General features: G+C 37.2%; 1 protein-coding gene across 2 annotated transcripts in view; it reads left to right on the top strand.

The window, feature by feature from the left end:
- Nucleotides 1–12,910, top strand: part of ube2f (ubiquitin-conjugating enzyme E2F (putative)) — a 67,880-nt gene that overhangs the window by 36,771 nt on the left and 18,199 nt on the right. The window contains exons 8-9 of one of the 2 annotated variants that reach the window (XM_042002316.1): nt 4,336–4,368; nt 5,788–5,850. In XM_042002316.1, coding sequence (XP_041858250.1) covers nt 4,336–4,368; nt 5,788–5,850 — 96 coding nt within the window. The remainder of the gene's footprint in view (nt 1–4,335; nt 4,369–5,787; nt 5,851–12,910) is intronic. The other variant, XM_042002317.1, reaches the window with a different exon arrangement.

Here is a 12,910-nt window from a genome sequence, read left to right as displayed (position 1 = left end):
ATCAGTGAAGTAAATCTGATGGTTGGATCCACAAGACTGTACCAAAGCAAAGCTTTTCACCATGTTTGTTGTGAATGTTATCATAATAAATATTTTTGTATATATTGTTTTTATCTTTAGCTTCAGCATAGCTGAAAAAGTATGTGAAAACCTAAATTATGCACAATGTATTTTAACCTTTAGAAATGTTTAATAACTACAAACCCACCTATAAACGAAAATAGAAATAATCATTTGTTCTAGCTGGAAAATAATTAAAAAAAAAATCATAGTTTTGGGGGATCACTATACATTTCATGTGTAACTAGAAGCACTCAGAGTGCAGACCTCCGTCAAGCCTTAGGGTTACTCACCTGAGAAAAACCCCAAAAGGCCAGAATCCAGAATATCAACATGATCCGGCTCTAACAATTTCAGTTTATAACATCTAGTATGATGTCATCTTGTAAACTTTATTTTATTTATTTATTTATTTATTTTTTTTGCCTATGATTCTGGGCATTATCTGATGGGTTAGAAGATGTAATGACAAAATTACCCCTATATCCCAATAGTAAATAAAAGTATTGTAAACATATTCTCAAATCCAGAATATGATCCGGATCACCCCGAAAATGAATTCGCCTGTTGCTTTATTCTACTGCTGATATTTCCTGAAAATTGTATCAAAATCCATCCATAACCTTTGAGTTATGTCGCTAACAGACAGACATAGTAATGCTGCAGAAAACATAAAATAAAAAAAGATGAACAGAAGAGGAAGAATGAATGCAGAACAAACTTTGGCTCTGCTCCAACAAATAAAGACTCAGATGAGGGAGAAAACTCCTAACTTGGTTCTTACTACAATAGGACCAAGTTAGGAGTAGCGATCCTTGACAAGCTATTGAGTCAGTATTCATCTGGAGCTGCAACTAGAAGACGGCCCGTTGTGGTGTTTTATAACGTTTTGGACATCGTTGCAGTGAATGCATGGGTCCTCTAGCGGAGCTGCATTGATGCCAGAATGACACAGCGTGCGTTCATTGTTGAGTTGCCTGTATGATACAATAAATCGATATTCAGTGCTCTGTTGTGTTACTTTAGCATTATATGATGTTTTTTAAAAAAATATTCCCAATCAAATAACTGATAAAAAAAAAAAAATCAACTTATAAATAATTATATTTTGTTATGTTAGCTGGTAAGTGAATGTTGTAAGCTATTAAGCATGTGACATTTTAATTTAAAATACAAGCCCAAAGTAATCCCACATGCTAATCAATTAATTATTTTAGTAATTATTTATTTTATTGATTATTTATAGACGCAATGTCTACTTGTTAATGATAGAAATGAATCAAATGGGGAAAAAATAGTCAAAATGACCCCCTCTGACAGTTCTAGCAGGTATTGGCAGTTCTAGTATTAAAAAGGCGGTGATCACCCTCAAAATATATTCAGGTGTTCCTTTTTCTATTTCGTGTGTTTTCCTGAAAATTTTATCAAAATTTATCCATTACTGTTTGAGTTATATTACTAATAGACTGACAAACAGACAAACGTATGCCACCAAGAACATAACCTCCATGTTGGCGAAGGTAATAAATTCTTTTCTTTAGAAATGGGATTTTCAGGATATCTCAGTGTGTGATGGTCACATGGGAAACTTTTATTCTTCCTTTATTTCAGCAATACATTTTCTGCTGTGCAACTTTTGTTGGCTTTTGTCTCATCACACATGCCACATTTGCAGCGTTTCAAAACATTGTCATTGTATAGCATCATCTAATTATGTAAATTAAATTGGTACATGTGGAGTGTATAAAAGATAACTGAATAAAGCCCTCAAAGTATTAATTTGCAGTTCTCAATCAGCAGTCCTGCTGCGCACTGGAACAAAGTTTTTTCAACCTTTCATGATGTCATACTTTATTTTTCTATTTGGTGGTTTTGTTTTTAAACTGGATCTCAACTGACTGAACCATTCCTCTAGGTTGCTATCGGAAGACAATAAAGCCAAACGCAGCTGAAATAGAACATACTTACAATGCAACATGTATTGTTCTCTATGTACACTCACTGGCCGCTTTATTAGATATACCCTTCTTGCACCTAGTTGGACCCCTTTTTCCTTTAGAATTACCTTAAGTGTTCATGCTATAGATTATTATCGTGATCTATGGCAGTGTATCATTAGAAGACAGTACACTGTGGTCATAAATGGATGGACATTGTCAGCAACTATACTCAGACAGGCTGTGTTGTTTAATTGATCATTTGGTATTAAGGGACCCAAAGTGTGACAAAGGAAAAAAAAAAAATCCCACAACACCATTACACCAGCTGCAGCCTGAACTGTTGATACAAGGCAGGATGGATGCATGTTTTCATGTTGTTTCTGACAAATTCTGACTCTACCATCTGAATGTTGCTGCTGAAACGGAGTCTCGTTACACCAGACAATGTGGTGGTTATTCAAGTTCCTGTTGTCCTTCTATCATCTCCAACCAGTCTGCCCATTCTCCACTGACATTTGACATCAGCAATACATTGTGGTCCAGACAACTGCTGCTCACTGGATATTTTCTCTTTTTCAGACCATTCTTTGTAAACCCTGGAGATGGTTGTGTGTGAAAATCCCTGTTGATCAGCAGTTTCTGAAATTCTCACAGCACCATGTCACATTCAGTCTCTTACATCCCCTTTCTTCTTAGTTCTGAATTAACTGAGTTGCTGCCATGTGTTTGGCTGGTTAGTTAAATGATTGTACAGGTGTACCTAATAAGGTGATCAACTACTGTAAAATCCTAAAGCTTGATCTGCTACCCAGCCAAAAAAAATCACCTTAAAGAACTGTGATTAATTTAAGAAGAGATAGTAGGGAAAACCTCAGAGATTTGATGTGTAGATGTTTATATTGCACTTCTGTGCTCTTGTTATGTTTAGGGAATTATAGCCATATTCATGACAGATATTGTATAAATTAGAGCAACACCATAAGGAAGATTATCTTTTTAAAACCAGGTATTTTTATGGAAACTTCCTACCTGTCTAAAACGGTCTCAGCCAGTTTTGACCACTCTTCTTTGCAAAGACTACTTATTTTAAGCCTAGATTTTAATCTGGGCTTTGGCTAATCCATTCCACCTCCATTCTTCTCTCTGAGTTACTACAAAGTGAATTGGCAAGTAAACTGAGAATTATCCTGTCTAAAGAAGGTACATTTCAACTTTTGGACAGATGGTTTCATATCTAATGACATAGGGTCAACTAGCGTTACTAGTTTTAATCAGTGACTGAAAACTCTTCTGTCCCCCAGATAATACATAGCCACTGTCATTCTTCACTTCTAGCATGAGGTTATTCTCTTGATGAGATGTTTCTGGAAATTAATCATTTCTAGTTTTCTTTAATGATTGAGATCTTTAGGTCACAGGACAGTCTGTTTCTTTCAATAAAAAACAACCATTAAAAGGGTTATCGGAAAATGAAAATAGTATGGCATCACAGGATATTTGCCAAGATGCAAACTGCTAAAAAAATCAAATCTCATTACCTAGACAAAACAAACATTGAACAGAGTGGTAACACAGAGGGTAATAGTAACCCTAAAGGAACTTCGGAGCTTCCTCAGCAGACTGAAGTCTTTCCAAGCAACCACTTGAGTTGTTGCATAATTGGGCCTCATGGAGGAAGAAAGGAAATAAAGACATTGCTTTAATGGCCGGAAATGAACCAAGAAACGGAACAGTACAAAACAAAGACAGCACAGTTGGAGTTTACAAAAAGACATCTGGGAGAAGAACCTAAGATGAGACCAAAATTAAAGTTATTTTTAAACCATTGAACTAAATGCTACATGCACCCAACACCTCTCATCCTCCTGAGAAGACCATGTCCACAGTGAAGCATGGTGGTGGCAGCATTATGCTGTGGGGATGGTTTTCCTCAGTGACTGAAACTGATCAGAATTGAAGGAATGAAGCAAAACATTATGTGTGTGTGTTGAATATGATGAAAACTCACATTTATTACTATTTTGTCTCATTTCTTGTTTGACAAATGCAGACATTTAGCAACAAAATGGGGAAGGATGCCAAACGGGACAAATGCTTTCGAAAGGCACTATGTGTTGTTTGTCATTGGTTCCCTGGTGTCCTGGTCATGTTCTTGTATGAATGACTGATTGGACGGAGCTAAATCAAGTTGATGTAACAGGAAGGGGAATAAAATGTTCTTTCTCCTTTGCACAAACAAATATTAATACACTCCAGCTAATTTATGTCATAATAGTTTATAGTTCTAGTAACATGTGGACTCTGTCATTAATATTTTCTATGTTTTTTTTTCTAGGATGTCGTTTGGGGATTAAACTCTTTGTTTACTGTAAGTTTAACTTTCTTTTACTTGACATACAGAGGTTATTTTTTACACATATAATTAACACTTTAACCATCAATACCCAACCCCTGCCATTGCCTTCATGCTACCTTCAACAGGCCTTCGAAGGAGTGTGGTAAATGTTCCTAAATCTCCAAAGTGTAATTAATCCATGGTATGAAACTCTATAGGGGTGTAACAATATATAAACCTACATTCTTGCATTAATTTCACGACCAATGATCCAACTGAAAATGTTAATCAAACATCATAAGATGTGCTTAAGAAAGAAAATGTGGAATTATTTACATTATGATAAAGTTAGACTGCCTTTGTTATAACCAAGTTCTAAAATATTTTGTTTTAGACTCTAAATATGAGTAAAGTTTACACTATCATTAAGATGGCCATGTTGTATACCACAGCCTCACAAATATCTCCCACTCTTAAAGAATTTAAACAAACAGCATTCCTCTAAACACAGTTCAGATTAAACAAGGTCTTTGTTTATCCCTTTTCATGGCTGTAATTACACCCTAATATCTGTCTAGGGAAAGTGTCTTCCCCATTACGAAGAACACTTTGAGGTAATGGAAAGATTAAAGCAAGAAAATTAGGCTACACATCACATTAGAGCACTGCAAGGTTGATTCTCTGGATATCTACTCTCATAGCGATAGATAGGCAGGTAGTCATTTAATACTTCAAAAAATTAATGAGTAGTTGGATTTAGGTTGAAAATAGTGAAGAAAATACTAATTTACTCCTAAGTAGATGTATTGGACAATCAAGAAAGATGTCCTCAATGAATTTCAATGCAAATATAAAAGAAATCCATATAAAATTAGGCAAATACTTCATTTCTAATGGCTAAAGCAAGCATCAAGTAAGCTGCTTATTTGATTCAGTCGCTGTGTACAAGTTTATGCTAAATGCAAACTTGAATAAATCTGTCATTTCCACTCTGAGTCTGTCTGCACTTAGCCTGAGGTTAGCATGTAGTCCATGATGGGAATCGACACATATACATGCTCATAGTCATGCCCTAAATCTTTCCACTTAATCAGAAAAGAACCCCCCCAGGCCATCCTCTTTTTCATCTCTGTAAAAACACTCGCCTCTCTTGTTGTGCGTGGCATCTCTAAGGCGGCCGTGTAATTAGGCTGCGTTGTTTGTCACAGCAGCAGAAGTTGGGGTGACATTGCAGACAGTAAGTGGTGCCGAATTGGGTTATATTTCCTAAAGCAGCTTTTCTTAATTAACAGCATTTAGCCTGCAGATAGAGGCGCTAAAATCCTGAAAGTTCTTCAGTTTAATGACAGAACATTCAAAAGTTGATGCCTTTGACATTGTGCTTCAATATTGCTGCTTTTGCTTGTTTATTTCTTTTACTTCTCACCATCCTTCTATTCACCTCCTCTGCAGGACCTGTTGAACTTTGATGATCCATTGAACATTGATGCAGCAGAACATCATCTGAGAGACAAGGTGAGGCACATGGAGGATGGTTGTAATTTGATCTTTATTTTACTTTTTTAATCAGATTCAGAGCCGCCACAAACAGCGACTCTAACCTTTGAAATGTGTATGATTGATGTCTCAGAAGCCCTCTAAATCATATTCATATCTTTGCTTCTGTGGATATCTTGTATGGGAAATCCATTCAGACTAAACAATTTACTGCAAAACCCACATTTTGTTCTGCACATTTCAGAGATTTGCTGGGGGATCTACTTGATTTTGTAGGTGGAATTTTGTGACAGTAGAGGGGGCTTTAGTCTGGGATGGTGGGCTGGAGACAGACTGAACAGCAGCAGTTCTGACACAGCATTGGCTATAATGCACTACTCCAAAGCTGTACGCGCAGAAGTTTTTTTTTTTTTTTTTATTTAAGGTACATGGTCGTGCTCTGCCACTAAATTTAGTCCCTCTGCAGCAGATTCTGCAATTAGCATTTAAGCTTATGTTAGCAGAGTTCTAAATCTTTGCACTTGGGTTATATAAGTGCTTTCTGAATGATTAAATCAGGTTTCTGTTGATAGTACTCAGTCAAACCATTAAACCAGTTGAATAGTAAGATAGTTTGGATGAATTACATTAGGTGGTTTGGTTTTGTTTAGTTAAGGGGACATTTACTCTTTTTACAATTTAACACATTTTCCATGTATCTTAATGCTATGCCTTCTCTTAGCAACCGGTTTAAATTTGAGGAGGGAAGTCGACTTTAATTCTTTTTTCCACAGGACAGGCCTTTATTGACTTCTGAGCTACTGTGCAAACATAAATGTACAAACATTAGGTACAAATGCTCAAATTACACTCCATTACTAGGGATGCACTGAATGCATAGATTACATTTAACATTGTTGATCCATGTAAGCACTGAATAATCACTGCTTGACAATGGTTTAACTGAATTCAAATGAACTTTTAAATGAACATCAAACTGTTTAATGTTTAAGTAAATATTGCACAACATGCTGTTTTTAACAAAGTGATTAATCACAAACAAAAAGCCAACAACAAAAAAACCAAAGTGTCTGAACCATGACTTGGCCACTAAATGTTCAGGTTCAAAGACAACTTATATCCAAATAGTCCTTTATATTATACTTTATATTCTGACATCATTGGACCTAGGGCTGCAACGATGAGTCGACGTTGTCGACAATAGTCAACAATAAAAATAGTCAACAACAAATTTAGCCGTCGACTATTGTCGGCAAAAAAAAACAAAACAACAAAAAACAAAGAAAAAGAACTACAGACTGAGACATCTTCTTCTAATCCTATCTCTGCTGAGAGTTGCACAATGCACATGCACAAAGAGGGGAAAAAAAATACAGAGTGAGACATCATCTTTTTTTTTTTTATCTCTGCTGAGAGTTGTACGTGTGTAATAAAGTTCGCCAGGGGAAAATATAGTGGCGGACTAGGGAGCAAAACGGCGGCAGAGAACGTCAAAAGTGTGGGATAACTTCACGTTAAACTTACAAAATAAATTAAATACATGTGAGATTTGTAAAGCGGACCTTGTGTACCACGGAAGTACGTCTGCAATGCTCAAACATTTAAAGAGGAGGCACGCCAGACTTACTTAACAACCTTATGCAAAATTTCAAAGCTGAAAGTGAAATAAGATCCATTTATAATAATCATGAGATACATAATCCGAATGGTCGACTAGTCGTTTTAACAGTCGGTGACTAATCGACCAGAATAGTCGTTAGTTGCAGCCCTAATTGGACCAAGACGACACCTAACACATGACAAGTTATTGAGACATTTGTATGGCTGGCGTATCTTTTGATTTACCAGTGTGTCATGTGCCTATAGTCATTTTAACAAACACCTAACATTATTACTGATGTTTTTGCTACTCTACACCCAGCCAACAAATATTGTACCTGCCAGCATTTCTCTGCCTTCATTCTTTATTTGTGTTGTGAAATTATCAGATTTTCATCACCTTAAGAGCGAGCCAAAAAATGTGTGGCCTCGTTACAATTCTGTTATAAAATCCCAGCGAGCCCCAGGTTGCCGGCAGCGCTGTAGCTGAACATTTAGTCACAGAGGACAGTAGAGCAGGTTGTGCCAGCAGGAGTTTCAAAATTGGTTTGCTGATAACTTCAATGGCACTCGGCAGCAGAGCCGCCACCAGACTTGTGTTGCAGTGTTGTTGTGACATTTCCATTACTTTTATCTGTTTCCATCACAGTTAGACTGAACTGCTGTATGTAATGTACAATCAGTTTATGTTTGCCTTTTGTATCACGGTATAAAAATAAAATAAAAACCATTAAAGGGAAACCTTTTTACTTTTGGGCAGGCGTTACATAAATCAATTTTCTGTAACTTTTAAGTGCTACTTTACCGTCCCGTTGTGCTTCTCTAGAGTCACAACAACTGAAAACACAGTCGTTCAACCCTGACCCTCTCCCACTGAGTCACAGCTTGCCATAATCAACTTCAGCAGCGAGTGGATAGAAAGGTGTGGGAGGGTGTGTGTCGGCACACGGGCGCGATTGTGTGTGTGGATGTGTTTGCGTGTGTGTTGAGGCTTTTGAAGTGGAGCTGCTCTTGTGGCTGTGCTCTGAATACATTTAACTGGCGAAAGTGGCTAAAAGGAAGCATTCTCATGGGGCGATGTAGAACAAGTGAGTGTGAGCAGTATGTGTGTGGTGTGTTGGTAATAGTGGTTTTGTGCTATTGGGAGGTGTGTTTTCTGTGTACATGCAGACACTTGGGTGACAATAAGAGTGTGGGATGGTGCAGCATCTTTAAATATCTGTGATTTTGATTCTGAACATGTACTTTTTTCAGTAATCCTGAAATCTAATATCTGTTTTTGTTCTTTTTTCGTGGTCCTTCATGTTATCATTTCAATGCGACCTTGATCACGCTGAAACGTGAACGGTATGCAGTCCTGAATACAAACGCATGTACAGAGGATAACACTAAGCCACGTTGTATTTATGGATGTACCGGATGCTTCACGTCTTTATCAATTTGGGAGTACTTGTCCACTCTGAACCAATAAAATGATGCCCAACTGATAAATAAAGGAAGGAGACTAAGACAAAGGAGAACACAGATGTTAACAATGGCCTTTTGTGGAGCAGTGACTTCTACTTCTGTACAGAGGCATGTCCAGACAATGCATCCAAGTTCGCCTGTGCAGAGTTTTACCAACCCACACCATCCCGAACCCATTAGGATGAAAACCAAACCTGACCCGTGGATATCTTCCAGTGAAACCTGGACCCGTAGGATATAAAACGCAACCTGACCTGCACTATAACACATTGTAATTGTAAATACACCCCTGCCCCTCCCTTCATTGCATTACTTTTCTTAATTTGCTCATATATTTAAATTGATGGTGTTGTTTAGTCTTCATTTTGATTTACAGTAAAAAAAGAAAAAGACAATAACACAGTGAATATTGTGAAGCAGTAGAACTGTGATGTGATGAAAATGTACAAAAGGTGAAACAGATAACGCAGAATAAAACCAACAACTGACAGGACAGAATGACACAAGCGACAGGATAGAGAAGAGATAAGACAGACAAGATGGATTGACAAGAGAAAATGAAAAGAAAGAATAAAAAATAAGAAAAATAAATAAATAAGTGATTAAAGGGGAAAAAAATATGTAAAGACGTGTAAAAAAAAAAACATTACACAAGCTGCATACAAATAAAGTGTGATGTGTGTATGTTTTTTTTTTTGTTTGTTTGTTTTTCTTTCCCAATGGCACGGCCATATTCCAAGATGAAAATGTCACGATTCATCAGGCTCAAATTGTGAAAGAGTGGTTCAGGGAGCATGAGACATCATTTTCACACATGAATTGGCCACCAGAGTCCAGACCTGAAGTCCGCTGAGAATCTTTGGGATGTGCTGGAGAAGGCTTTGTGGTCGTACTTTCCCGTCTTTAATACAAGATCTTGGTTAAAAATGAATGCAACACTAGATGGAAATAAAACATGTGCCATTGCAGAAGCTTATAGAAACAATGCCACAGCAAATGTTTTGGAAATCAAATCTTAAGGCCAAATATTAGAGTGTATACCCTTGGTTTTTGGTGTCACCTGTGTTTTGGGCAGGCACTTTATTTGCTCACCAGTCACATTATGAGACGTGTCTTGCTGCAACGGGGTTTAGACCCCCTTTTGAATATTTCCAACAAGTTGTTGGAAACAAAAATATATATATTTATTGTGCCTTCAAACTGACAGGTTTCCACTGTAGACTCCCTGTTGCAAAACACTATTTATGCTTTATGAGGAAGCTGAATAATAGTGAGCTTTGAAAGGTATCTGACATTTTAAGTTCTCAGAAACGTGTTATCTGTAAATAGTAATTAACCTTGAATGAGTGAGATTAATTGACTGCCAACTAAGTAAGTTGGATCTGGCTTCTAAGAATGGGATTCTGCACTGTTCTTTTTCCTGGAAAATACTTGCTGTGTGATGGTTTAACTGTAGTACGTGAGTATACAGCTGCAGTTTTTGTAAGTCAAATGTGTTCGTGCTGGATATACTCCAAGGAAAAGATATCAGGAAGATGTTGGAGAATAAAAAAAAAAAAGAAAGTATTTTGCTTTCGTTTGGGATTTTTATTTTGCTGGTGGTTGTCAGGCTTCACTGTTGGATGTCTGACTTGTTATTCCTTAAAGACAAAGGCCTTTCTCTACTCCATTGTTTGGGGTACCTGATCTTCATCATAGACAGGAATATTTATTTTGTAATTCTCACTGTTATTAATCTGTCTGTCTTCTCATATTTTTCTATATCTCCTCATTTTTAATACTTCAAAATAAAATCTGGAACACTTGCATCTCATTTCTACATTGATGCGTTTTCCACTGGTCAGGTATAAATCCGCTCATTCCTGTGGAAACCTTTAATAGATCAACAAAACAGTTTTCTATCGTTTTTACCCTCCAGGATTTGCCTTAAGGCATTTTAATACTTTTTCTTTTTGAAATTTGTGGCTTTCTTCTTGAGACGGCTGATATTCATTAGAAGACCATCAGGCCCGGACTCGAACTACAGCTATCGGCTTCAGCCTAAACTGTAAATGGGATTTCTGCCCATGCACTGCAAAGCCAACCAGCACCCCTTTCTGCCTGCCCATTTAGGAAGAATAGATTGTTTTTGTTTTGTCCACTCTGTGAGTTGTTCATGTGTCAGTGGCAGATCAACCGATTAGAGGTCTCCTAGCAGACAAACAGATGGAGGCTGCAGTGCCAGCAGTGACCTATGGTTAAGGATAATGAATATGTGATTCTTGTGCAGAAAGGCTGAATGAGTGGACAGAACAGAGAGCACTGAGAGTAATTGTCTGGGGTGTTTCAAGTGCTGTTTGTACATTTGTTGCCATCTGAAAGTCCTGCTTTGTGTTTTTACTAATTCAGATGTGTTCTTTATGTTGTAATTAGCACTGGAGCTGTTGTTGATTGATGTGGTTAAGTTTTTTTTTTATTTTTTATTTTCTGTCTGAATGGTCCCAAATGTTATTTTTTGTTTTTATTAGCAGGTTGTGATTTAATTGGATTTTTTTCCCCACCTGGAAAAGCCATTTTCAACATCATGTCAGTGCTACTGTAATGTCAGCAAGGAAAATATATTTTGTCATTCTGTCAGATGTATCTGTAAAGAAGATTTTATGCCAAGACCCACCTGCTTCAGTACACAAAGAAACTGTGTGGCTGAAAATCACTGGAGAAGATTAAATTTCTCCTAAACTTCTTCAGAGAAGCATTAGATGGCATCTTAACTGGAAACATCACAAACTGGCACAGAATGTGCACAGCCTGAGACTGGAAGCCCCCACAGAGGGTGACGGAAAATACCGGAAACATCATCAATGTTCATCTAGTGAGCGCCAGTGATATTGGTGAGGTGAAATGTCTGTTCACAGCCCAGAAGATAATAAAAGATAAAATCCACTCTAGGCACAGCCTGTTCATGCTGCTGCCATCTGGCAAGCAATAAAGGAAGTATCTGCTGCAGCACCAGCAGACTTAGCAGCAGTTTTTACGCTTGGGTTGAGACTACTTGATTCATCCTCCACCTTTCATCATTTTTTTTTCTCACGTGATTATTAATTTATCATTTTATTATTTTATTTTTTTAGTGGCATAAATGCAGGATTTTGTTCCACAATCCTTGCCTGCATAATAATAATAATAATATGTGGCTGCATTAATTTAATAAACTGGGAGGAAATAAATGACTGTGGGCAAGTACATTTCCAGCTTTTTTAAACCTGTTGATTACAACTTCTATTGTAGAGGCTCATTTATAGAGGCTTACAAAACTAATAAGGCCTCTAGGTGTTTTTTTTTTTTTTTTTTTAATTTTGTTGTTACAACCTAGAATTATAATGGAAGTTTTGGTGCTGATAAGTGGATAGAAATTGATTAAAAGTAATTTACAAAAAGCAAGAACTAGTACCTGCATAACTATTTAACCCCCACAAAGCTGGTACTGTCTAGAGCCACCTTTGCAGCAGTTACAGGTGTAAATCTCTTATTTTGCCTCTATGAGCTTGGTACATCTGGCCACTGAGATTTGGAAAGTAAAACTGCTCCAGTTCCTTCAGCCTGGATGGGTTCTTACTGGTGTACAGCAACGTTTAAACTGTCAGTTTGACTGATGTCTGAGCTTCAATGAGGCCTTTCCATTACATTGTAACCTTTCTCCTTAAACCACTTAAGTGTTTAAGGTGTGTGTTTTTGGCAGTATGTTTAGGGTCATTGTCCTGCTTAAAACATACATCCCAGTCTCAAACTTCTGGAGGCCTGAAACAGGTTTTCCTCAATAATTTTCTTGTATTTAGTACCCTCCATCATCCCCCTAATTCTGACCAGTTTCCAATGATGAAAACCATCCTCTCAACATGTTGCTGCCACCACCATGCTTCACTGTGGGGGTGGTCTTTTAGGAGTAATGAAAGGTCTCTTAGCCTTCCAGGAAGGTTGTAAATACACTGATTATAAAAACTTTGACTGCACACTGATGGACCGTTGTTTAACT

This window comes from Melanotaenia boesemani, chromosome 12 (assembly GCF_017639745.1).
Source record: "Melanotaenia boesemani isolate fMelBoe1 chromosome 12, fMelBoe1.pri, whole genome shotgun sequence".
Taxonomy (NCBI): Eukaryota; Metazoa; Chordata; class Actinopteri; order Atheriniformes; family Melanotaeniidae; genus Melanotaenia; species Melanotaenia boesemani.
Note: the sequence above shows the minus strand (reverse complement) of the source record. Positions and strands in the feature narration are given on the sequence as shown.